The sequence below is a fragment of the Calonectris borealis genome, unplaced genomic scaffold (assembly GCF_964195595.1).
Source record: "Calonectris borealis unplaced genomic scaffold, bCalBor7.hap1.2 HAP1_SCAFFOLD_68, whole genome shotgun sequence".
Taxonomy (NCBI): domain Eukaryota; kingdom Metazoa; phylum Chordata; class Aves; order Procellariiformes; family Procellariidae; genus Calonectris; species Calonectris borealis.
The window spans coordinates 755,799-782,638 of record NW_027441472.1 but is presented as its reverse complement, the minus strand read 5'-3'; the positions used below and the strand labels follow the sequence as shown (position 1 = coordinate 782,638).

At 46.1% G+C, this 26,840-nt stretch overlaps 1 protein-coding gene and 1 pseudogene across 1 annotated transcript; both read left to right on the top strand.

Moving 5' to 3' along the window:
- Window positions 1–17,154, top strand: LOC142076597 (E3 ubiquitin-protein ligase RBBP6-like; annotated as a pseudogene).
- Window positions 17,155–19,189: 2,035 nt separating this feature from the next.
- Window positions 19,190–26,174, top strand: LOC142076596 (E3 ubiquitin-protein ligase RBBP6-like). The gene is given in 4 exon segments (XM_075138890.1): window positions 19,190–19,290; window positions 19,627–20,549; window positions 20,552–20,746; window positions 26,164–26,174. Coding segments are annotated over 4 exon segments (1,230 nt in total).
- Window positions 26,175–26,840: the final 666 nt, after the last annotated feature.

Sequence of the window (26,840 nt, the reverse complement as noted above, 5' to 3'; positions counted from 1 at the left end):
ATGGAAGTACACATCCCTTATCACAGACCAACTGCACGGTGACCTAAGTGAGTGACGTTGTCTGCTCATTTGCAGCTCAGGGTCTCTTTTTTCATTAGCGCCGAGCACGCAGGTTGGAATTGAAGCTGAGAAGAAAACCATATGCAGTCAGTCTGGTCTCGTTCAAGTTCACATTTACTAGGAATCACAGCAGGTCCCATCTGTCTCTCCAGACCCCACCACCACTTCTGTGCAGCGTCCCGAGGAGCAATAAGCGCAGAACAAGAAACCTTCCTTCAAAATAAGGCCCACAGCCTGCTCTTTCAACAGGACGCACAGAGCACCAGCTGAGAACAACCTCTGCTTTAACTATGCCTAGCTCCGCTGCCTATGTAAGGAGACCAGCTCCTAAATGATCCCTAGCCCTAAACCCACAGATCTTCCCTAGGGCAATGCTAAGGAAATACCAGAGCCCAGGGACACCTGGTCACTCAGCTTCAGTTGACGGGGAGAAGGACAGTGGACTAGAAAGAGAAAAATATGATGAGAGAAAAGATTGAGGAGCTGAGAGAGAAAGAAAGGTATGGGGAAAAGGCTAGAGAGATGGAGAAATCAAGAGAAACAGGGATGAGAAGCCCTGCAGAGAGATGGAGGAAGAAAAAGTAGGGTCAAGGAGCAGGACAGAGAGGCAGAGATGGGCGTGGGGAAGGAGAGGAAGAAGGAAGGGGGGGCTAGGGAAAGACAGGGACAGGGAGCAGGACGTCCAGATGGAGAGAGAGAAGGAAGGACAGGGAGCAGGACAAAGGAACTGAGAAATAAAGAGAGGGTCAGATCCTGATGGAGACCAGGAAGGGGGGAAAAAGCCAGCAACGGGCTGGAGGACAGAGACAGGGGAAGAGGAAAAGAGGGCTGAGAAGCAGAAAGAGGAAGAGAGAACAAATAAAAGGGAGAGCCAGCTGGACGGGGCAGGGGAGTACAACAAGAAACGATGGGACAGGCAGCGGGACAGAGAAATAAAGACAGAAACGATGGGGACAGGAAGCAGGGCAGAGGGACAGCGAGAGGAAAAAAGGGGCAGGGAGCAGGACAGAGGTGGAAAAAGAAGCAGCAGGAACAGAGGGGGAGAGAGAAGAAAAAGAAAGGTAGGAAGAAGGATGGGGGGCAGAGAGGGAAAGACAAGGAAAGGGAGTAGGACACAGATTGTCAGGGAAAGACAAGGACAGGGAGCAGGACAGGGCGATACAGAGAGAGAAGAAAGGCACAGGGAGGCAGGACAAAGGGAAAGACAGGCAAAACTAAGGGACGGGGAGCAGGACACAGAAGGAGGTAAAAGAGCCTGGGCTGGGCAGCAGGACAGAGAGATGGAAGGAAAAAACAGCACTGGGCTGCAGGACAGAGATGGAGTGAGAAATAGCCACGGCAGGGAGCAGGACAAAGTGAGGGCGGGGGGAACCTGAAAAGGGAGTAGGACAGAAAAATAGGGTGGGGGAGAGACAGGGAGCGGGACAGAGAAACAGAGAGAGACTTAGAGGGCCAGGGAGCAGGGCAGAGAGATGGAGCAAGAAGGGGAACAGAGATGGGCGGTAGAACAAAGGGAAGGAGAGACAAGAACAGGGAACAGGGAGCAAGACAAAGGGACAGGACCGAGATGGAGGAATTTAAAAGAAGAGGCCAGAATGACAACAAGAGAAAAAAGGAAGAGGGGGCAGGACACCACTGGAGGACAAAACCAGCTGTGACGGGCAGTGGGACAGAGAGACGAAGAAAGGAAAACTAGAGAGAGAGAGAGAGAGGAAAGAAGGCACAGCCAGCTGGACAGGGGGGTTTAGTGAGAAAGGGTGGGGCAGGGAACGGGACAGAGAGAAAGAGAGAAAAGAGAAAAAGGACCGAAGGACAGCAAGAGAAAAAAGAGGACAGGGATCTGGACAAAGATGGAGCAAGAAGCAGCAGGAAAAGAGGAAGAGAGGCAGAAAGAGGGAGACGGAGGCAGGAAGAGAGAGAGAGCTAAGGGCTAGGGGCAGGATAGAGATCGCAAGAAAACCTGCGGTGGGCAGAAGAAAGGAGAGGGAGGAAAAAGGAATAGGGGCAGGGAGAAGGACAGAGTGACAGCCAAGAATAACAACGAAGAGAAAGAGAGGAACAGGGACAGTGAGCAGCACAGAGGGATGGGGAAAGAAAGAGAGGTCTCAGGAGCCCTGCAGAGAGATGGAGGAAGCGGGGAGGGGAAGGGTCAGGGAGCAGCAGAGAGAGACAGAAGAGAGATGAACAGGAAGAAGGACAGGGCCAGTGGGATACAGAATGGAAAACCGCAGTGACAGTGAGCAGGGCGGGGAGGGAGGCAGAGAGAGAGAGAAGCAGAAGGAGGGAGAAGGGAAGACAAGGACAGGGAGCGGGACATACAGGCAGAGAGAGACAAATCACGACAGGGAACAGGCGAGAGAGACTGTGAAAAACAGAGCGGGATGCAGACCAGGACAAAGAGACAGAGAAGAAACAACAGCAGTGTGCTGCAGGGCAGAGAGAGAGGAAGGCAAAAAGAGGGACAGGGAGCAGGAGGGAGGGGCAGCAAGCAAAAGACAGGGGCAGGTAGAGCGACAGGGAAAGAGGGACTTGGAGAAGAGAGGACGGGGAGCAGAACACAGCAATAGAAGAAGAGAGGTATGGGGAAGTGAAAAAAATGACACAGAGGGAAATGGGAGGGGGGGGCTGGGAGGGACTGCGATGCAGAAGAGGGGTGACACGGCCCCGAGGGGCTGGGACTCACCGCAGCTCCCGCTCTCTGCATTGCCAGGCAAATGTTACAGTTCAAGCACTTCTTTCTCTGTCCGTCTGTGCTCTCCTCCCTTCCTCTTCGGTAGCTCCACTTGCGTGCCTGTCCTCACCTCAGCTGGGCCGCAGCTGGAGCAGAGCCCGCACCTCCCAAGACCAACATGGCTGCCCAGCAGCCCCGTGCCCCAGGCCTACAGCTCCCGGCATGCCCCGGGAACCAACATGGCCGCCCGGCAGCCTGTGCCCCGGGCCTACAGCTCCCAGCATGCCCTGGGAACCAACATGGCCGCCCGGCAGCCCATGCCCCGGGCCTACAGCTCCCAGCATGCCATGGGGCGCGGCTTCCTGCTGCCTGGCCTGAGAGGCGGCTCAGGGCCACGCCAGGGCTGGGGCGCTGCTTCCTGGATCCCGTGGCAGCGATGGGCACAGGGACAGGCTGCCAGATCCCGGGGCCAGGTACGTGTGCGGGCTGTCAGGGTCACCCCTGCCTGGTTTTTCCCAGCGAAGCCCCAGGAGGTGCCGAGGCTGCAGCCCTGGGGCCGAGGCTCCAGGAGCCGGGCATTTCTGCGGGCGCTGCTCCCTGCCAGGCCCCACCGCCAGCTGCCGGCTGCCTGGGGCTTCTCCCCGTTGTCTCCAGCTCTGCTTTCTGCCAGCGCCGGGGGCTCCGCAGGACATCTTGCCCACTCCCCGCCACCATGCTGACCCACGTCTGCAGCTCGTCTGTGGTGTCCACGTCAGACAGCTCATTTGGGGGTGGCAGGTCTCTCCTGAAGCACCCTGGGAACGGGGACAGAGCAAACCCCATCCCTCCCTTCCGATCTTTGTCCCCAGGGAGACCCAGTGGAGACAGACCGTGTGCTGGAGAGCGTCCTGCAGGGAGGTGACAGCCGTTGGCAGAGAGGTGCTGAGAGCCACCTGACAGCAAAGGCGTCCGGTGGCCGCAGAGCAGCCCAGGTGAGCTGTGAGTTCCCCCGTGAGAGACCCTGCTCCCAGGGAGCACCTCCCCATAGAGCAAAGGCCGTATCCAGCCAGCTGGTGCTGGGTACGGCTACCCCAAGGGGTCTTCGCAGGGGGGACGGGGTCACCTGCCTGGTGGCTCTGACACAGACATGATGAGCTGAAGCCCTGTGGCCATGGCTGGCCGGTTCAAAGTCTCCGAGTGCCTCCGCCTTTCTCCCCAGGAGTGTCCAGCCTGGGCACTTTCTCAGGGCGTGACGGATGATGTGAAGATGGATGCTGGTGCTGTCCTGGTGGATCTTCCACTTGGGCACGGTGGGCACCCCCGCTTCAGAGTTGTGGTGTCTGAGATCTGGGGCCACCTGAAGAGAGAGACCTCCAGGGAGTTTGTGTTCAATGTTTTGATATCTTGGGGCTACAATGTGCTAGGGATATGGGGCGCTAGGGTTCCAGCGTGCTAGGGTTATGGGGTTTGAGGGTTATGGGAGTTTACGCGACTTAGGATTAAAGCATGTTATTGTTATGGTCAGGATCTGGGTTTGCAAGCGCTGGGTTCCTGGGGTTGGGTTGGTTTTGCCTTATGTTGTCTTCTGGGTGGTCTTTTTTTTGGAAAGTCCTTTTGTAGCTTGCTTGCATTTTTAGGGTTTGGAGAGGGGTCTTTGGTTTTTGTGTGATGTGTCTTCTGCTTGTTTTTTTGCTGTCCTTGTGGTTTGTGTTGCATTTTCTGTCTTGTAACCACCGTTTGTGGTCTAATCTGTGTGACCGGGCTGGGCAGTGTCACTTCTGTTGTGGTCCAGCTCCTTTCCACTGAGTCACTAGGTAGGTGGTTAGGTATGGAGGGCTTGCAGTTTGTGGAGAATGACTGCCAGACGACCGACAGCCACTTCTGGGATGTGGGAGGAGTTCGGGTCCATAGGTAATGACTGCCGGAGGACTAAGTGTACTTCTGAATTTGAGTGGACTCCCAAAGAAATGGTGGGATGCCACCAGCGGCACAGAAGGACAAGGGCTTCCCCAAGGGTACATGGCTTGTTGGTTATTGCTTTTGAGTAAGCAACTGAGTAATTTTGAGTAAGTCTTGTGAGGGGTAGTGGACTCAAGGGGAGACCTTGTGTTCCTCATCAGTGCCTCAGGGGTTTCCTGTCATTTTTTGTTTGTTTTCTTTTTGTTTGCTGTGCTGAATTTAAAAGGCTTATTGTAGCTCTTTGGATTTCTGTCCTTAAAGGAAGTCTCTAGGATTTCTACCCAGGAGTGAGATGTCCAGAAGGGACTGTCCTTGTACACTGCTGTCAGCCTTCCGTCTAGAGCACTGTCTGGTGGTGGTGTATTTTAATGGTAATGTAACTCAAATGCATCTTAAATATACAAGCTTTGCCGTTGTTCCCGCTATGCCTGGGGGACGGTTCTCAGCAGCTCATAAACAGTGTGTTCTGCTGTGCTTCACCCGTTGGAAATAATCTGTCACCAGAAATGTCTTCCTTAGTGCCTGCACAGAGCAAGAACCTCCAGTAGCAAGGGCATGCTGACCCTTGGGCAGCTTCAAAGCGACGGATAAATGTAAATAGGTTAAAAATCCAGTCCTCTGGTAGCAGTGTGTGCGTCAAAGTTCACCTGACTCTCCACGCTGACTCAGCCTGTCACAATGTTTTGCGGGTAAGGGTGGATGAAGTCAGTATAAGCAGGTGTTGTAACTGGCCAGGCAGTTCATCTAAAGAAACGAAACGTTACCTTTGCTTGGAGTGCCATGCCTTTAGATATGGGGGCGTATTGCCTTTCCTTCCCTGGTGTGAGCACAGAGAACTGAGAGGTGTTTCCATCGGGGGGAGGGAAAGCCATCCAACAGTCATCACAAGCCTCAGGGCATGTGGTCCTTGATGGAGGCGTAAGTGCTTGGGACAGTTTTACTTCTAAGCCCTAAGCCCTAAGCCTAACCCTAAAACGAAACCCTAAGCCTATCCCTAAGCCTAAACCCGAACCATAATCCTAACCCCGACCCTAACCCTAACCCTAACGATACCCTAAGCCTAACCCTAACCCTAGCCCCTAAGCCTAACATTAAGATAAGGCCAGGAAGCAGGACACGGCGATAGAAAAAAGAGAAGGAGAGGGAGCAGGAGAAAGAGATGGAGAGAAAGGAAAAAATAGCAGCAGGCTATAGGACAGACAGGGAGGAATTAGAAACTACAGACAGGGAGAGAGACAGAGAAAGAGAAAGCAAAAAATAGTGATGGGCTAAAGGCAGAGAGGGAGGAGTTAAAAAATGGGGGCAGGGGACTGGTCTGTGGCCATAAACATAAATGGTCCTTGGCTTCTTTGACTGAACTTTCCATGAATGCCACCAGATACACTCAAGCACCCTGAGATGTCCCCTCCCTTTGCCGGCCCTGCACCGCGGGCAGCCGAGCGCCACACGGCCAAGCCCGCTGCATCTGCCCCAGGCTGTCTTGCCCTGGCTGGCTGCTGACAGGAGGGGACACCAGGTGGTGACCGCCTGGGGGGTGACAGGAGGGACACCAGGTGGTGACAGCCTGGGGGGTGACAGGAGGGACATCAGGTGGTGACAGCCTGGGGGGTGACAGGACACCAGGCAGTGATGGGCCCGGGGGGTGACAGGAGGGACACCGGGCAGTGACAGGCCTGGGGGGTGACAGGAGGGACATCAGGTGGTGACAGCCTGGGGGTGACAGGACACCAGGCAGTGATGGGCCCGGGGGGTGACAGGAGGGACACCGGGCAGTGACAGGCCTGGGGGGTGACAGGAGGGACATCAGGTGGTGACAGCCTGGGGGGTGACAGGAGGGACACTGGGCAGGGACAGGCCTGGGGGGTGACAGGAGGGACACCAGGCAGTGACAGGCCTGGGGGGTGGCAGGACACCGGGTGGTGACAGGCCAGGGGACAGCAGGGAGACCAGCGGCCCGGGGTGGTGACAGGCCCGGGGCTGACGGGCCCCCCCTCCCCTCGGGGGCGCTTGGTGTTAGGATGAAGAGCGCGGGGCCGCCACGCCCACGTGACGCAGGCCTTTTGTCATAATGCGCTGGGTCACGTGAGGCGGGGGGTGGGTGCAGTGTGCCGTTGCGTGTGCACAGTGACACGCTCGCAGCGGCCCGTGTGGTTGTCGGCCAGGAAGGCCATGGCGGAGCGCCGCAGCCTCTGAGCGCCGCCGGCCCGCTCGAGCTCAGCCCGCGCTGCTTGCCCTGGCCTCCTCGGTGGAGGAGGAACCGCCACGGGCCCTCACCTGGCACAGCGGCCGCGACGCTGTCTGCCGCGGTAGACGCCATCACGGAGCAGGCACCTCCTGGCCCCAACCACGTCGTGCGTCCACTACAAGTTCGCCTCCAAGCTGAACCATGACATGGTCACCTTCAACAGCCTCCACATCTCCCTGTGTGACCTCAAGCACCAGATCATGGGCCGCGAGGAGCTGAAGGCGGCCAGCTGCGACCTGCAGATCACCAACGCCCAGACCAAAGAAGGTGCGTGGGGGCGGCGGGCGCGGGGCCTCGGGCACCGCCCGGCTGGCGGCGTCGCAGACCACCCTGCGTCGGCCGTGGCCTGCGGGAGCCGCGCTCTGCTCTTTGTGGGTCATCCCCACGTAGCGTGAGTCAGGCTGGGGCCCATGCCGCCAGCATGCGGCGGGACCTGGAGGGCAAGCGGCGCTGGGCATTAAGTGGGGTGGGAAGCCATAATGCGATTCGGCCACCATCGGTAGCTGTGACTTGTGTTGGGGGCCTCACAGAGCTGTTCTTCTGTAGTTGCTGTTCTGACAACTACCTTCAGGTCTGTGTTGTAGACACGGAGCTAGGCGTAGAAGAGTACGTGGTTGATGTGTGACATACGGTGCTTACAAAAGCTTTGGTTTCCTGGAATTCTTCTAGGTAAAATGAGAAGGAAATGTGGGAGCATATCTTGTAATAACCAACTTGCCAGATTTCTTTGAAATGTGGTGGAGAAAGCTGAAAGTGATAGAAATAATAAAAGAGATGGCTAATTTGAAGAAAAGAATCCACGTGGATTTGGTGAATTTCGTGACTTAATTTTGACTTCAACTTGTTTTACTCCACTGCATTGGAAAATGGGTTTTGCGGCTGTTGCAGAAACTGCCCACTAGCAACATTTTGGATCAGGAGCGTATCTGTGAGTTAAAATCTGTGCAGACCCTTGAAAGCCGTCTTGCGCATGAGTGTTCTCCGTATCTAAATTATACTTTGGAATTTCTTGTTAATATAATTTCTTTTCCACACCAAAGCCATGGTCATTCAGATGCTATTGAGCATCATTTCATCATTCGTTTCTAACGGTGGTTTTTTTTCCTGTACTACATGTTAACCGTATCAGGGCAGTACTGAAGTTTTATGGCAGAACATTTATGGTGGATATACGTAAGAAATGTTCTTAGAGACATCATAAATTCTTTTAAATCTAACAAATGGTGCTTGATTCTTAGAGATGATAATGGTTTCGTATTACTTAGTAGGAGATTTCAGTTTGGTAATCTGCCATCTCGATAAGTTTGAATGTGATTAAAGACTTTGGGATGTGACTTTTCAGACATAAAGAGACTTGTAAAGTGTTTTCATTCCTTAAACATTTCTTTTTTTTTTTTTTTTCCCCCTGTGGTTCTGTGACACTCTTACCACAGGCTTTTCTTTAAAATGTGTACTAGTGTTTTTTTCCTCTTCCTGTTTCACGTGTTAAAACTTAAACAGAGTAGTATGTACAGTGCGGTAACTGTAACTTCAGCCCTAGCCTTTCAAGTGGTTGGACCTAAAGCTTGCTGTTTATCTACAGATACTTAAACTATTTTCAGGAGAGTGTCTGTGAAGAGCCTTAACAGCACAACGTTAGGGGTCTTAGGGATGCCACCTGACAGGGCTTGACGAGGTATACAGTATCTTTGGTTTTCAGACCATTGTTCTGATTCGCTCTGCAAAGGTAAGGGCTTTGAATATTTAAAAGTGTAGGCAGATTACAGGGGATGCCTGCTGATAGTGCTTTAAAATATTTAGTCCTATCCAGCTTGTGTAAGTACAATAGAAAAAGCATTCTCATGGAGAGATCTTTGCATTTTAAGCTTACTCAGTCCAAGTGTCTCAGGTAGTTGTTTTTTTTTGTTTGGGCCTGATGTAAAAGGTTAGAAGGCTTTCCTCCTCTTCAGAAGACTAACAGGGTGTAAGCCAAGGCAAAGCATGGAGAGCTTCAGGCACACGCTGTTCCTGAAAGGCTTTTCAAGTCTTCCTAAGTAATTTCGTTTGGGCCTCTCTGCTCTGCAAAAAGGGAATGGATCGAACGAATTCACGTCCCTTTGGTTAATTCAAACTAGATGATTAGCTTAAGAGGGGAGATACCACTTGAGTTTGAGCCAATTCTGCCCTACTTGTGAAAGCAAGCTCAAAAAAACCCCAAAATGTCTGTGATCCAAATTCTAGCACTGCCAGTTCTGTTTCCATTCAAACGTAAAGCCCTGAGCAGCTGAGAAGTGTGGTTGTTGATGGATTAAGCTCCAAGAAACAGGCAGAGGCGGCAGGCTCTCTTCTGTGTTCTGTCAGGCTTGAGCACTGGCAGCACAGGTGACTGGTTTTTAGTTAACAGCTATGAAAGCAATGGCGCAGAGTTCTCGTGCTTTAGCTAAGTGCCTGTTTGGTTGCAGGGCAAGCTAGTCAGACTTTAGAATCTGGTTTAGGCAGGGGAGACTTTGCTGTGGTTTGTTTTTCTCCAAAGATCTATGGGTTTTGTAGCCTAACGGAAGCAAAAGCAACTTTAAGCGAGGTCAGGAAAGAACCTCGTGCATTAGCAGACTCTCCTTTAGTGACCTTTGAGTCCATTTTGCTGTTGGCATTCAAACTGTTTTAAAAAAAGGAAAAAGATTTGGCTGCTTGTGTTTGATTCTCAAACCCCAAGATTTCTTGAAATATACTGTTAGTGTGTTGAGACGATGAAAGCGTGATGTTACATATAAAATTTTGCTTTTGTATCTGTAAAGGGATTCTGCAAAGTGCTACGTAATTACATATGAGCATGCATTCTTACGAATTGACTGATGTTTTTCTCTGTATTTATGTTGTTTTCAGAATACACAGATGAGAATGCCCCGATTCCTAAGAACTCATCGGTAATTGTTAGAAGAATCCCTGGTGGAGGAGTTAAAGCTACCGGCAAAACCGATGTTATGTAAGTATCCATAAAGCATTGTATTCTTTGTTAGGGGTTTCAGTGTGTTAACTTTTTAAATGGATATTAGTTTACAGAGGCATTCTTTCTTGTTAAAGCTGCTGTTAATTTTTGTTGGCATGGGGTAGATTTTAATGTATCTGTCCGAAAGTGGACTTACATTTTTAGGCCTGCTGGGACATGGGGTTCGAACTCCAACCATGGTAACTTTTAAGATTATTCTGTTGGGTTTGTTCTTGGGGTTGATTGTTCTGAGAGCCAAGTTGTAGATCCTGTTTCCTCGACGTGCAGAGATTCCTTATTATATGTGTTTGCTTTTATGGCTTTTATAGTAAAGACAGATACGCACTGTAGCGTAAACGCATACTTTGTTCCCGTCTCAGAAGAGTCTGATTCTCAGTGTTTGACTATTTCTGGCATTTGGGGGGGATATGGCAGGTATTCTTACGCCCCGAATCTGGGTTTTTTGCATACTAGCTATAGAGGAAAGACCAAGGTTTACCAGTTGGCGAACGATGCAAACAAGAAGTTCCATTCGTAAGCGATTCCTATGCGTTTCCTCAAGACAATGTCCGTTTCAGGCAAGAGAAAAAGAACAGTATCCTAAAGTGTATTGCCTTTTGTGCAAGTACGATGAAGGAATTGTTAATCCTTTCCAAACTTGAAACTCAGTAAGCAGTTTAGCACATTACCAAATGTTACTAGTTATCTTGCTACGTCTGTTTTTACCCTAAGCTGGTATCTGTGCTCCGGGTTTTGGTTCTGTATTCCTAAGATTTACGGAGGACAGAGAATCAGGTGTATTGATTAAAATTACAGCTATTCCAACGCAGTGCTGACTAGAGGATTACTGCTGTCATTTATGTATTCATACAGTCCAGTTCTATATCAGCTACATTAGCATTGTTTGAACGGTCATGTTTTCCAGCCGCCTTAAAGATAGGTCTCTCCACCACAATTAGTAGGTATTATTAGCTTGTGGTTTTGCCATGTCTTTCTAATGTTGGTTCTCAATAAATCAAGTAGACGGATGAGTTACACTGTGTCTCGAACAAAGAGTACAGCAGCCTCCCGGTACCCACGAGGCATCTGCAAGCAAAAAAACCCTGAATTTATGTGGCTCTGCATCTCAACTTTGGGCGTATTCCTGCAGTAGTTGTTGCAGTGTTTTCAGGCACCCTCTAGTAATTCTGGACACCGCAGCACTGTGCTTATAACCATGGCCTTGTTTTGGGGGTTAATTTAAACATGTCTGCTTAGTGCTGTCTTGTCAGTGCATCCTGTGTTTCGGGCACCCTCTCCTGGTATTGTAATGCTGCCCTAAAATGAGAGGATAGATGCTGCTAGCATCAAAGGTCAGATACATACCTGTATGTATAAGGGGATAAGGAAGGAATGGCACTGCTGTTCTAGCGCTGAAAATTAACCAGGCAGATTAGCTTTCTAGTCTTTCAGCTGTGAACATTGCAGAAACAACTGGTAGAGTGGTGGATGTTTGGGAATGATGAATGTATGCTGTAATGGTGGAGAGGCCTTCAAAAATGCGTTACTCTCCTTTTAGTACGCTCTTGAAGGTAAATGTATGAAGAATCCATGCTGTGGTAATCTAAAGGATGTCCTTGTCCTTCCTCAACTTCAGGAGGTACGTGGCTGTCATTGCGAGCCCGGTGGTGTTCTAGCAGTGGCAGGGAGCGTGCGCCTTTCTATTTGTACACCAGTTGCACAGCAGCCTCTGAATTGCCTCTGCTCATGGGACACTTTGGATGATGTGTGAATTGTTTGTTAACGACATCAATGGTTGCATGGCTGATTCATGATGAGTAGTGTGCAGATACAGATCAATGAGTATGTGGAATCTCAGCAAGTTTTCAAATTTAATAAATATTTCCTAAAGTATCGTAGCATTTTCAAGATTATCTTGAAGCAAATTCTGGCAACCAAGACCTTTTTTTTTTGTCACAGGTCTCCTAAATCGCACAAAGGCCTAGGACCTGCTTTCAGGTGACATTTCTACTACTGTTTTTAGTCCATATAGCATATGTAACACATTTAGTGTTTTGGCACTTTCATGGCTAAGACATCTGAACACAGTGCTTGGGCTTCCACAGAGAAACCCTGTTCTAAAGACGATGCTACTGACATTGTTGTTATTTGTCAGATGACTGATTTTTTTCACTTAAGTAAACGTGCACTTGGAAGTGTCTAGACTATCGCTGTTCTTTCTTAGAAACTAAAGGACTCTATCTGGTACCTATTTGTAATACTAGCGATACACAGATTGGCTAAAGTTACCTTCGTATTTTGATGGTTGATTATTTATGAACACAAAACTGTAGTACAGACTTCCTGGTTTTGATACTTATGTAGCAGAGACAAACTATCTGAGGACTTCCCCTTGCACGGTTGTGTTCTGTATCCGTAAGCCTTAGAGTAATTTGTGACAAAGTAGAAATGGGATTCTGGGGGTTTTTTTTAGTTGCACTGAATGTACCAAGAGAGAACGGTTTATGTATATGAATAAATTTCCACATTCACTCGACTATCAGAACATAAAGTTTTGATGTTCAGGTTTTATAATCTGTTTTCAGTGCTTTCTGTTTTTGGTACAAGTGCTGTATTTGAAGTTCTGATCACCTTTATTTCTTCTTCTAGAAGTCAAACTGAGCCAGTAAGTGGAACATCAAAAGCAGTATGTAAAAACACAATCTCACACTTTTTGCTGCACGCTGCACTTAAGGTAGCCTTGGATTAATTTTCCAAACATTAACTGAATAGATTTTCCAGTAAAACATAGTGTATGTTGTAAATACAATGTATTTGATTCAGCATAGTGGAAACGGAGTACTGCCATCATTGGCACAGTTCTATCTAATGTGAATATTGGTGTTTGTGCCTAGTAATGCATTGTATTTCATACTGGATAGGCTAGACTATTTCCTGAATGACTTTGTGTTGTACAGATAATGTACAATCGTTTTTAGATCACGTAGGTTCAAGGTCTGCACAACTGAACATGGTTTTTGAAAATGTTATCAAAAACCACTGAGAAACCATTATTGTTAAACTTGGTACTGTTTCTTACTTTTGCCTTGGGGGTTCAAACAAATACCAAAACCAACATGTCCCACACGTTTTGAGGACAGTTCTGTGCAGCTAAATGCTTCCTTTTCATGTCCTTAAAGACTTGGGTATTTGTTCCTGAAACTGTATAATTGAAGTGATATTGTTTGGGCCCCTCTGAGTGCATAACTGTCTTTAAGAGATTGCTGTCAATTTAAATATCGTTGCTACACAAAGTGGTATTCTAAAGTTCTACATTTGACCTTTCCGCTTTATCGGATGAAGCAGTTTAGTTTAATAGTTTGTCTGCAAATGAAAATACGTAAAACCCAGTGTACAAATTTTGGCACAAGGTTAGAGCCTGGTGCATTTGTAAAGGGTAAAATCCCTGTCATTTTTCTTAACCTCCGCCTGCGGTACATTTTTGGATCTGGGTGACTTCAGGGCTGGATGCTGCTTTAATTTCCCAAAGGCTAAGCTTTTCTTTAGGATACTGCCACTTTGAATTTACATTTGGAAAAGGGGCAGCGTTTTTCTTCAGGTTTGAAGACACTGTCGTTCTGCTGCTAAAACAGAAATAAGTAACACAAGGAAATACTTGGCTGATTAGTTTACAAACCACACTGAAAAGAAGTTTCCTGTAGTGATGCTTCCTTCTCAAATAAATATTTTTTTAAAATCCTTTTTAGCTGAAAATTGATAGCTTCCTTACCCCTTCGACTTTTAAGCAGCTGTGAGCATTTGACAAGGGTCCCTCTCTGAGATATTCTGGAGCAAGAAGTTGATCTCCAGCGGGTTTGGTTAGTTTAGCTTCTTCTCCTTAACCACATAGGCACTCTTAAGCTGTCACAGGTTTGGACTTTGTTTTGAACAAATACCAACTACACTAGGTTGGAAATGGCTCTTTCAGCGACACTCGGAGGATATAGTGCAGACTGTCAGACTATAGTAGAGGTTAACTATTGCTCTGTTTTTGATTGTAGAACTTGAATATGAGTTTAATTTTTTGTGAACAGATTGATGACTCTTCTGCATCTCTTTCTCTGGCCCAGCTGACTAAGGTACATATATATTCTTAAAAAAAAAGTGTTTGCTTTGTATTTTTAAATCTTATACTGTGATCTATAGCTGGAGAACTGTTGTCATGTGACCAAACCTTTAATTTAATTTTTAATAATTTAAAGTATTTCTTTTAACTTTAAAATGTGTGTATATTTTGATACTATCCTGGTAAAGAGTAGTTGCCAGTTTGGGAAGATAGAAGGGGGAGGACCTTATCAGCCGCAACGTAATGTTGCAGTATTACTCATCTTCAAGACACAAAGAAGAAGCACTTCAGAAGCTGTTTACCGTTTTTCATACTTTTTGTTCATTTTGCACTGGAAACTAACACAATTTTCACAGAAGAATTTAATTGGCTGTAAGTGACGGACATTTCAGGGGGGGTTGCAAGAGCCAAAATAGAAGCGTTTCTGGAACACGGACAACTGCATGGCTATTTTTGAATTTCTAGGCACTACAGTTATAGATCCATGCTTTGAATGCTGCACAATTTCATACACTGTAGTATATATACAGTGGACAACACAATCTAATTTGTTTGATCGCAGACTGTGTAAATTGTGTAAATGCACCTAATTGTTTACAGGAAAATACTGATGCGTATGTGTGGCATATTAGCAAACGTGACCTTCTGAAACTGTTGTAATGCCATGTTTTGCTATGGAACTGCCTGCATTTTTTGCTCAACAACATGTAACTTTGTCTGGGAAAGCACTAGGGATTGCACTTTGTGAAAAGGCGTAGTGCTAGCCAATTAAATTACTAGTCTTTAAAGTTACAAAGATTAGAGAAGGCAGGGCCTAATGCAGAGGAGCTAGTTCTTTCTTCTGAAAATAAAGGCTGGAGTTCCTTTCCCAGAAAGAAAAATCTCTTCCCACTGGTAACTTCTTCCCTCTCTCACTGCAGAAATTAAATTGTGGACATTTGGTAAGAAAAAAAAAATAGTTTGGAAGGTAGCCACCAGGAGAAATTGGTCTCTGTTAGCGCTGTCCCTAAACATGTCCTTGGTTCTGTAAACTCAGGTGAAGTTTTACTCTAAAATGTGAAAAACTGTCCAAGTGGTGTACACATTTAAGCTTTTGAGAAAATGTAAGTATTTCAGAAAAATAGAGGAACATAAGATAAAGCAGCTCCAAACGGTTCCTTACTCTAACCTCCTCAGTGCAGACTGGCTTAGCATGGAGGCAATGTGTTGTAAAAAGTTTTCTGTTTTATTATGCATTAAATGCCATATTGAATTTTGGTCTATTCCTAGTAATGTCTTGTGGGTTTTGGATGTGTTTTGTAAACCGCTTGGGTTCAAACAAATTAGTCAAGTATCTGTAAAGTCTTCTGTAAATGTTAATGGAAATGATTTCATAGATGTCGATCTGGATTATGTTACAGTTGAGAAAAAGCTGTGTATATGAAACAGCCCTTTAACAAAATGCTGAAACAAGTTGGTTGCTTTTGTGAATGAATGCATCTAAAACCAAAACCATGAGTGGTTGATCTGAATGATAGGTGCTTGAGGGTCCAAATCATTTACAGTCACTCCCTTAGACCCTGCTTCTATCTGTACTAGTGTGTAATAAAAACAGTTGAACAAATACTACTTTAAAAAAATCAGCTGGCTTCAATAATTTGAAGATCCAGTTCTGCATAACGTTTATATTACAATTTGTATGTTAAAAGGACACGGTCAACTGGAAAAAACTGCAGGTTTTGCTTATTGTAGTTAAATTGCTTCCATGAAGAAGTTAGTGGGGGGAACGTGAAGAGCCTAAGGTTTTGAGTGCCCAGGAATGCTCTTTTCAAGTAGGTTAACAGGCACATAAACATCCTGTGATGATGTAAGGACTCTCCAGAACATCTTTTGGACAACTCTGTTTCATATAAGCAGCTGTTTTCATGCAACCTCAGCTGGCGTTGTGCTGCTCTTTACAGGGTTGGGTGAGTGGTGTTCTCTTTGGCAGTGTGGGCTTAAATGTGTTTCTAATGTATGTGTCAAATAATTACCTGTTAAACAGACTGCCAATCTGGCTGAAGCCAATGCTTCCGAAGAAGATAAAATAAAAGCTATGATGCTACAGTCTTGCCAGGAATATGATCCAATCAAGTAAGTGTTGATAATGTCAAATCTGTTCTTTGAAGATTATGGAAAGATTGTAGAGAAGTTTGTTTTAACGAGAGAGACACGTGCATACCTTTTTCTTCTTTGCCCCAAACCCTTTTAGTTACATGCAGAAACCCTGGGGTCCACCTCCACCATCATCTGCTTGATTTCGTTGCGGAAAACCTGGCGACTATATAAAGAACTGCCCAACAAATGGAGTAAGACTGTGGGGGACTTCTGGTGTTCCTTAGCTTTTCATTTTTTTACCTTGGCAGTTACGTAACAAATCCATGAATACTCATATTAAGAATTGTTTCTCTTGGGGTGAAAGACAGAGGTTCATATGGCAATGTTGCAAAGCCCTTCAAAATCCAAGGGAAACCTGACATTATATGACCTATTTTCTAGGTCATTATATGACCTATTTTCTAGGTCATAGACATTAAGTATGTCCACAGATCTTGCTCTGTGAACTTTCGTGCATATTTTTGTATATTTCAATATTACTGGAAATGTTTCTGGTTTTAACTCTGTTTAATGACAGTTCACAGTTTTTAGTATTTAATGTAAAACCAAGATGTTTCTGTTGACCCCATCCATTGAATATTTGTGCTCTGAATTGCGCTTTGGAGGAGGAGCGGGTTTGTATCTCTTTTCTGAGTGGATGGTGAGCTAAGGGGTATTTCACCCTTAAAGAACCTGAACTTAAGCCAAAGAATGGAATGAGTTCAAAAGACTGCTCAAGCCTTTGGAACATCCTGGCTATATTCATTTAGGAAAATAAGTATTGTAGTCGAGCAACCCTTATGCTAGGTAAAAGGAGAGGATTAAAGGCTTTTGCTGCTTAAAATAATCATTGAAATGTCATTTTAAGTGTGGGTCTTAAAAGGAGATATGTCTGCATTTCTTTTCTTAACAGGACAAAAATGTTGAGCCTGTTCCCAGAATTAAAGAGCACAGGAATTCCAAGGAGTTTCATGATGGAGGTGAAAGACCCCAATACAAAGGGTGCTATGCTGACAAACACTGGAAAATACGCAATACCAACTATTAATGCGTAAGTATGGAATTAATTGGACTGGCCAAAAAGTGAGCGAGAGACACCATGCGTGCGTGTCTGAGTGGCTATGCAACCAAGTTGGCCAGCATCTGTAATTACGGGGCAGGAAGCACTGTCATTGTGCTTAACCATAGAATCTGTGATACTTTTGAATATTAAAATAGGGTGGTCCTACTGTTCATGCCCCTGGAAGTTGGTTAAACGTGTGGTATGCTAAGAATCTGTATTTCTGCAAAACATTTCAGTAGTGTTTGCAGTGGAGTCGTTCTCTCTGAAAGCTCGTTTTGCTTTTGGTTTATGTTTCAAAGGCTTCTTGCAAAATTTAACAAGTAGCTGTTGGACTGAGATTTCCGCCCCCTCTGACTTTTATCAAATCCCATGTGTGAAACAGACTGAAGTTTTCCTGTTGCTATAAACTAAGAAAATACTGCTGTGTGCTGACACGAGCGGCTGTTTTAAAATGCACTTGGTAGCACTTCTGTGTTTCTGTCATGGATCTCGTTTTGTAGGAGCTGTAACATAGACTTCTTCCATTTATAAAATGTAGTTACTCGGAGACGAACTTTACCCTGAGCCTGCAATTTACATTTACCCTCTGGCAAAGGAGAGGTGGGATTCATTTGTCTCATAGAAAATGATCTAGCCAACTCTGGTGACTTACTGTGGTCTGCAACAAACGGATAGTTAGGCATTTAATCCACATTCTTCTCCACGGGAGAGTTGGTTAAAACCTTCAGAACTCAAGCCTACTAATGGTTTTTTGAGATGTCTATCAGGTTCCCGTACAAAGACAACCAGCATTACCAAGTCTTCTGGGCCCCCAAGGACAAGCAATACCCACAACTGGTAAGTAACTGTAACTTCAGAATTTCTTTAAAAAAAATTACCTTCAGAGGAACTGAATGGGATTTCTTTCTTTTTCCTCTCCCCGCTCCAAAAGGTCATCCAATGAGAGCCAGTCCAGTTCGCTCAGCAGGTGGCAGACCAGGCTGGGAAGTGTAAGTATTCTACAGAAATTCAATAGATGACTCCTTGTCACCTGTTAAAAGAGGCTGTATAACGCATAACTTATACAACAGCTGATTTATAATGAAGCAAGTATGCACAGATAGTTGTGGAGAATCCAAGTGGTAATTAATTTTTAAATGGCTTCATTTGAATTGGCTTTTACAAAGGGCATCTCTGCTTCCACTAAGGTTATTTAAAATAAAACTCCGGTACATGACTGAAAACAGGACTCTGAAAAATGAACGCTTTCTGAGGAAACGATAATTACCTATAAAAATTGAAGATAATTAAAGGATCAGATGGAAAGCCACCTTTTCCATTACTGGCTGAACAGGGCTGAAGAAATTGATTTCCCAATAGGAATCAGCCTCCAACATTCTTTTTTTAACAACTTAGTTGATACTGAATGAGCAACTGGTTGGAAAAGTCAACACTGTTCTTTTATGACAATTTTGAATTTCTTCAATTTAGTCATCTCACATAGCCAAGGTGCTTTCTCTCAGTTGGAGAGAGAGGAGTCTGTTTTACCTATTACTGCAGCGTCAAGCTAGTCCTTCCTTTCGCTATATGTTTGTTATAGATAGATTGTAAGAGTGCATTGTGTTTATAAAATCTTAAAGGTAAATCAAAAGAAAAACCAGGATCTGATATCTCCAATTCAGTCAGCAAGAAAACAACAATTCAGGGACAGGACCAGGCCAAATACCTCATGATGAGGCAACAACATAGGAAGCGTATGTGGAAGAAGTTAAAAGAAGTGCCAGAGAAGATTAGTTAATATCTGTGCAGTACTTGGAAGATCAGAAGTGTGATGTATTAAGTGTATCAAGGAGTGGCAGAGGAGCAGTGGGCACTTGGCCCACGGGAGATGGGAGTCTCTTTCAAGTGTGGGCAGCCTCCATCCACAGGTGCAAAGCCGAGTATAAGGAGAGAAGACTGAATGAACTGTTGGGGGTGAGGATGTGGAAGGCAAGTATGAGGATCAGGAAATGAGCGTAGTCTCTAATGAACAGAAAGCAGGGAGAAAAATGCTTACGTTGGCAGGATGCCATTGGCCTCCCTTATCTAGGGAGGAGTTTTACAGAGAACAACGGAGACTTAAAGAGGAGGAAGTATTTGGCTCAATGAAGTTGCCTTGGTTTTCATGTTTGTATTTCAACAGCATATCGGACTGCAGTTACACCAAAGTGCATCTGACATAAGGAAAAATGACAGTGTTTTTTCCAATAGAATTTTTCGTTGCAGATAGTAAACATGCATAACTAAAACAAGACAAATGGAATTGAAAAATTTTATCAAATTCCTCAATTTGCAGTAGCATTATGTCAGCAGCTGAAGGAAGCTTTGACATAAGCGTATGGAGAGGAGAAAAAACCCAAACCAAATTTGGGAGGAAAAACATTGGGGAGAATGACTGTTTTGAATTAACTTCATTTCTTTTTTTGTGTGTTGTGGTTTTTTTCAGGTCCAAGTCTCCTTATAGTGCTTCCCCTTACTCTACAAGTTCGTCTACCTGCTCCACATCAAGATCAGGTTCTTCCCGCACTCTCTCCTACTCTCGCTCATTTAGTCCTTCCCATTCTCGTTCCTACTCACGATTGCTGCCGTATCCAAGAAGAGGCAAAGGGAAGAGGCGTAACTATTGTTGTAGGTCAAGGTCACACGGTTATCAGCGTTCAAGGTCAAGGTCACCCCCATACAGAAGATGCCATTCACGGTCAAGGTCTCCAGCATTTAGAGGCCAGTGTCCCACTAAACAGACTATACCTCAAGAGGAAGGAGGAAGGGAGTATTTTAACAGATACAGAGAAGTTCCACCATATGATCTGAAAGCTTACTATGGCAGATCTCTTGACTTTAGAGATCCATTTGAAAAGGCAAGGTACCGGAAATGGGAAAGGAACTACAGAGAATGGCATGGAAAGTTTTACAAGGGCTATGCTGTTGGCGCTCAACCTCACCCTCCAGTAAACAGAGAGAACTCTTCTCCAGGTAGGTTTGATCCACCTGGGACCAGACAAGAGAATTCACCATATGCTCGGGGACGTAGGGAGGATTATCCTGCTTGGCAGAGCCACCAAAATCACAATATAGCTGGAAATTACCCTGAAAAACCTTCTGAAAGAGAGAGCCATGGCATCAAGGATCCTACAGAATCAAAAGACAAGGAGGTGAAAAATCCACTGGGAGATAGCCAAGGAAATAAGCATAAAAAGAGAAGAAAAAGGGATGAGGATGAAGGATTTCCCAATGCTGAGTTGTTAGCAGGTGCGAGAAAACCAAGAGAGCCAGTTCCAGCAGAAGACGTTAAAATGGACTCCCTGTTCATGGTCCCAAGCAGAGATGATGCCACCCCTGTGAGAGATGAGCCTATGGAAGCAGATTCTATCTTTTCAAACCGATGTCTGAAAAGGAGAAAAAAGAGAAGGATAAGCCAAAAGCAAAAATTGACAAGACAAAGCGGAAAGTAGAAGTGGCTGTTCCTCCTAAGACAGACAATATAATAAAACTAGCTAAAGCTTCCTCGAACGGAAATCTCCTCGAATGGAAGAGAGAAAGCAAGAAGAGAGAAGGGAAGAGAGAAAGCAAGGATTTAAAGAACCTGACTTGCTGCCCTGATATTGCTCATTTACATCAGTTATAGGTGTTTGTGATTAAGTTTAGGGTTAGGGTTAGGGTTAGGCTTAGGGTTATCGTTAGGGTTAGGGATAGGGTTGGGGTTAGGATTATGGTTTGGGTTTAGGGTTAGGGATCGGGTTACGGTTTCATTTTAGGGTTAGGTTTAGGGTTAGGGCTTAGGGTTAGGGCTTAGGGTTAGGGCTTAGGGTTACGGTTAGGGTTAGCGTTAGGGTTAGGGTTAGGGTTAAGGTTAGAGTTAGGGTTAGGATTAGAGTGAAGGGTTAGAGTTAGGATTCAGTGTTAGGGTTAGGGTGAGGTCTTAATGTTACACTTAGGGTTTACAGGTAGCGGTAGGGTTAGGTTTAGGGTTAGTGTTAGCATTAAGGTTAGGGTTAGGGTTTAGGACTGGGTTCAGGGTTAGAGATAGGGTTCGGTATTGGGGTTAGCGTTAGTATAAGGGTGAGGTCTTAGTGTTACAGTTAGGGTTTACGGGTAGCATTAGGGTTAGGGTTAGAGTTAGGGTTAGGGTCATTACGTTAAGGTTAGGGTTGGGGTTCAGGGTTAGGGTTAGGGTTTGGGATTAGGGTTAGGGTTCGGGGTTAGGGTTAGCATTAGGGTTAGAGCTTTATGATTCAGGTTAGGCTTAAGGTTAGGTTAGGGCTAGGGTTAGGGTTAAGTGTTCGATTTAGGGTTAAGTGTTAGGGTTAGGGTTAAGGTTAGAGTTAGGCTTAGGACTGGAGTTAAGGGTTAGAGTTAGGGTTCAGTGTTAGGTTTAGGGTGAGGTCTTAATGTTACTCTTAGGGTTTACGGGTAGCATTAGGGTTAGGTTTAGGGTTAGTGTTAGGGTTAAGTTTAGGGTTAGGGTTTAGGGTTAGGATTGGGGTTCAGGGTTAGAGTTAGGGTTCGGTATTGGGGTTAGAGTTAGTATTAGGGTGAGGTCGTAGTGTTATGTGTAGGGTTTACGGGTAGCATTAGGGTTAGGTTTAGGGGTTAGGGTTAGGTTGGGGTTCAGGGTTAGGGTTAGGGTTCAGAATTAGGGCTAGAGTTCGGGGTTAGGGTTAGCATTAGGGTTAGGGGTTAACGTTAGGGTTAGGGGTTAAGGTTAGGGTTATGGTTAGGGGTTAGGTTTAGGGTTAAGGTTAGGGTTATGTTTAGGGTTAGGGTTAGGCTTACGGTTAGCATTAGTTTTACGGTTGGGTTTAGGATGGTTCGGGTTTAGGGTTAGGGATAGGGTTAGGGTTAGAGTTAGGATTAGGTTTACAGTTAGGGTTAGCATTTGGGTTAGGGTTCGGATTAGGGTTGGGGTTCAGGTTTAGGGTTTAGGTTTCGGTGTTAGGGTTAGGGTAAGGGTGAGGTTTTAGTGTTATGCATAGGGTTTACGGGTAGCGTTAGGGGTTCGAGTTAGGGTGAGGGTTTGGTGTTAGTGTTAGGATTGGGGTTCTTATTCTTGATCCTCTCTCCCTCTCTTTCTCTCTCTCGTTGTTTTAATTACAAATTATTATTATTGTTATTATTATTATTGTTAATATTATTATTGTTATTATTATTATTACTGTTATTGTTGTTGTTGTTGTTATTATTATTGGTGTTATTAATGGTGTTATTATGGTATTATTGGTATTACTATTATTACTGTTACTAGTATTACTATTATTGCTATTATTATTTTATTTCAAGTATTAAACTCTTCTTATCTCTACCCGTGAGTTTTCTTGCTTTTGCTCTTCTGATTCTCTCCCCCATCCCATTGCTGGGGGGAGGGCGAGTGAGCGGCTGTGTGGTGCTTAGTTGCCGACTGGGGTTAAACCACGACAGGGGTCCACCACAAAGATGGTTGCCATTCTGTCACATCCTGTGAGCTAAAACTGGCTCATCCTGGGACATGGTGCCACCCACGCACGCAACCTGCAGTCCAGAAGTACCCCTGAAAAGACCTCGACGGCCTGCATTAACACACCGGCATGCACTTCAGATGTAAACACTGTCAAGTCATCTCTTATTTGCAACAGATACGGAGGACCAAATTCTGCAAATCTAGCCTTACTTCTACTGAAACCTTCCTTACAGACAGCTCATCTTCTCTTTTTGTAAACTCTAGTGAAGACCTGTTCTAGCGCAAAGGCTTGAACCCTGCCTACGGTGAAGAAGCCCCAGTTTTCTTTCCTCACTGCTGTCTTGCTTCCCAAAAATCAATCAATACCAAAAGCTCTGTATGAACATTGCATAAAAAAGCCAATAGCTAATGCTTTTACTTGCTACTAGTTTTGTCAGGGAAGGAACTAGCTTCTCCTGCTAGTTTTGCTACAGTTTCATGACCTTTAAAGACGCCACTTCTTACCTTTGCTACGCCAATACAGCCTCACAGCTCAGCAAAATCATACTGCAGGTAGGAAACCTTCACCATACAAAGACAGGCACGCTACAGGAATACGTCACTCTCAAAGAACAGACTCTTGCAACCACTCCTCCCTTTGCTTAGCAAAGTTTAGGGCGTGTTAGAAAACAACAACAACAACAAAAAAGCAGGGTTCTCTCTCACATTTTACGGAGCCCATGATATCAGCTGTTCAACATTAAGTCCAACTCCAGCCTGAACCCCAGAATAAGAAATGCCATCTTAAAATTTCTGGAAAAAGGGAGGGCTTTGAAGCGACAAGACCAGAGAACGTTCATGAAAGCATCGTCATGGAAGTACACATCCCTTATCACAGACCAACTGCACGGTGACCTAAGTGAGTGACGTTGTCTGCTCATTTGCAGCTCAGGGTCTCTTTTTTCATTAGCGCTGAGCACGCAGGTTGGAATTGGAGCTGAGAAGAAAACCATATGCAGTCAGTCTGGTCTCGTTCAAGTTCACATTTACTAGGAATCACAGCAGGTCCCATCTGTCTCTCCAGACCCCACCACCACTTCTGTGCAGCGTCCCGAGGAGCAATAAGCGCAGAACAAGAAACCTTCCTTCAAAATAAGGCCCACAGCCTGCTCTTTCAACAGGACGCACAGAGCACCAGCTGAGAACAACCTCTGCTTTAACTATGCCTAGCTCCGCTGCCTACGTAAGGAGACCAGCTCCTAAATGATCCCTAGCCCTAAACCCACAGATCTTCCCTAGGGCAATGCTAAGGAAATACCAGAGCCCAGGGACACCTGGTCACTCAGCTTCAGTTGACGGGGAGAAGGACAGTGGACTAGAAAGAGAAAAATATGATGAGAGAAAAGATTGAGGAGCTGAGAGAGAAAGAAAGGTATGGGGAAAAGGCTAGGGAGATGGAGAAATCAAGAGAAATAGGGATGAGGAGCCCTGCAGAGAGATGGAGGAAGAAAAAGTAGGGTCAAGGAGCAGGACAGAGAGGCAGAGATGGGCGTGGGGAAGGAGAGGAAGAAGGAAGGGGGGGCTAGGGAAAGACAGGGACAGGGAGCAGGACGTCCAGATGGAGAGAGAGAAGGAAGGACAGGGAGCAGGACAAAGGGACTGAGAAATAAAGAGAGGGTCAGATCCTGATGGAGACCAGGAAGGGGGGAAAAAGCCAGCAACGGGCTGGAGGACAGAGACAGGGGAAGAGGAAAAGAGGACTGAGAAGCAGAAAAGAGGAAGAGAGAACGAATAAAAGGGAGAGCCAGCTGGACGGGGCAGGGGAGTACAACAAGAAACGATGGGACAGGCAGCGGGACAGAGAAATAAAGACAGAAACGATGGGGACAGGGAGCAGGGCAGAGGGACAGCGAGAGGAAAAAAGGGGCAGGGAGCAGGACAGAGGTGGAAAAAGAAGCAGCAGGAACAGAGGGGGAGAGAGAAGAAAAAGAAAGGTAGGAAGAAGGATGGGGGGCAGAGAGGGAAAGACAAGGAAAGGGAGTAGGACACAGATTGTCAGGGAAAGACAAGGACAGGGAGCAGGACAGGGCGATACAGAGAGAGAAGAAAGGCACAGGGAGGCAGGACAAAGGGAAAGACAGGCAAAACTAAGAGACAGGGAGCAGGACACAGAAGGAGGTAAAAGAGCCTGGGCTGGGCAGCAGGACAGAGAGATGGAAGGAAAAAACAGCACTGGGCTGCAGGACAGAGATGGAGTGAGAAATAGCCGCGGCATGGAGCAGGTCAAAGTGAGGGGGGGGGGAACCTGAAAAGGGAGTAGGACAGAAAAATAGGGTGGGGGAGAGACAGGGAGCGGGACAGAGAAACAAAGAGAGACTTGGAGGGCCAGGGAGCAGGGCAGAGAGGTGGAGCAAGAAGGGGAACAGAGATGGGCGGCAGAACAAAGGGAAGGAGAGACAAGAACGGGGAACAGGGAGCAAGACAAAGGGACAGGAGAGGAAAAAAACAGTGACGGGTGCAGGACCGAGATGGAGGAATTTAAAAGAAGAGGCCAGAATGACAACAAGAGAAAAAAGGAAGAGGGGGCAGGACACCACTGGAGGACAAAACCAGCTGTGATGGGCAGTGGGACAGAGAGACGAAGAAAGGAAAACTAGAGAGCAAGAGAGAGAGGAAAGAAGGCACAGCCAGCTGGACAGGGGGGTTTAGTGAGAAAGGGTGGGGCAGGGAATGGGACAGAGAGAAAGAGAGAAAAGAGAAAAAGGACCGAAGGACAGCAAGAGAAAAAAGAGGACAGGGATCTGGACAAAGATGGAGCAAGAAGCAGCAGGAAAAGAGGAAGAGAGGCAGAAAGAGGGAGACGGAGGCAGGAAGAGAGAGAGAACCAAGGGCTAGGGGCAGGATAGAGATCGCAAGAAAACCTGCGGTGGGCAGAAGAAAGGAGAGGGAGTAAAAAGGAATAGGGGCAGGGAGAAGGACAGAGTGACAGCCAAGAATAACAACGAAGAGAAAGAGAGCAACAGGGACAGTGAGCAGCACAGAGGGATGGGGAAAGAAAGAGAGGTCTCAGGAGCCCTGCAGAGAGATGGAGGAAGCGGGGAGGGGAAGGGTCAGGGAGCAGCAGAGAGAGACAGAAGAGAGATGAACAGGAAGAAGGACAGGGCCAGTGGGATACAGAATGGAAAACCGCAGTGACAGTGAGGAAAGAAAACTGGGGCTTCTTCACCGTAGGCAGGGTTCAAGCCTTTGCGCTAGAACAGGTCTTCACTACAGTTTACAAAAAGAGAAGATGAGCTGTCTGTAAGGAAAGTTTCAGTAGAAGTAAGGCTAGATTTGCAGAATTTGGTCCTCCGTATCTGTTGCAAATAAGAGATGACTTGACAGTGTTTACATCTGAAGTGCATGCCGGTGTGTTAATGCAGGCCGTCGAGGTCTTTTCAGGGGTACTTCTGGACTGCAGGTTGCGTGCGTGGGTGGCACCATGTCCCAGGATGAGCCAGTTTTAGCTCACAGGATGTGACAGAATGGCAACCATCTTTGTGGTGGACCCCTGTCGTGGTTTAACCCCAGTCGGCAACTAAGCACCACATGGCCGCTCACGCGCCCTCCCCCCAGCAATGGGATGGGGGAGACAATCAGAAGAGCAAAAGCAAGAAAACTCATGGGTAGAGATAAGAAGAGTTTAATACTTGAAATAAAATAATAATAGCAATAATAGTAATGCTAGTAACAGTAATAATAGTAATACCAATAATACCATAATAATACCAATAATAACAACAATAATAATAATAATAGAATAATAATAATAACAATAATAATAATTTGTAATTAAAACAACGAGAGAGAGAAAGAGAGGGAGAGAGGATCAAGAATAAGAACCTCAATCCTAACACTAACACCAAACCCTCACCCTAACTTGAACCCCTAAAGTTACCCGTAAACCCTATGCATAGCACTAAGACCTCACCCTTACCCTAAACCAGAACCCGAGGAACAAAACCAGAGAGTGAGGAACAAAACCAGCCCTCGAGGAACGAAATCAGAGCCCAAGGAAGAAAACCAGAGGGCACGGAAGAAAACCAGAGCCCGAGGAACAAAACAGAGCCCGAGGAGTTAATGCAGAGCTTCAGGAAGAAAACCAGAGCGTGAGGAACAAAAGCAGAGCTGGAGGAAGAAAACCAGAGACCAAGGAAGAAATCCAGAGCCCGAGGAAGAAAAGCAGAGACCAAGAAAGAAAACCAGAG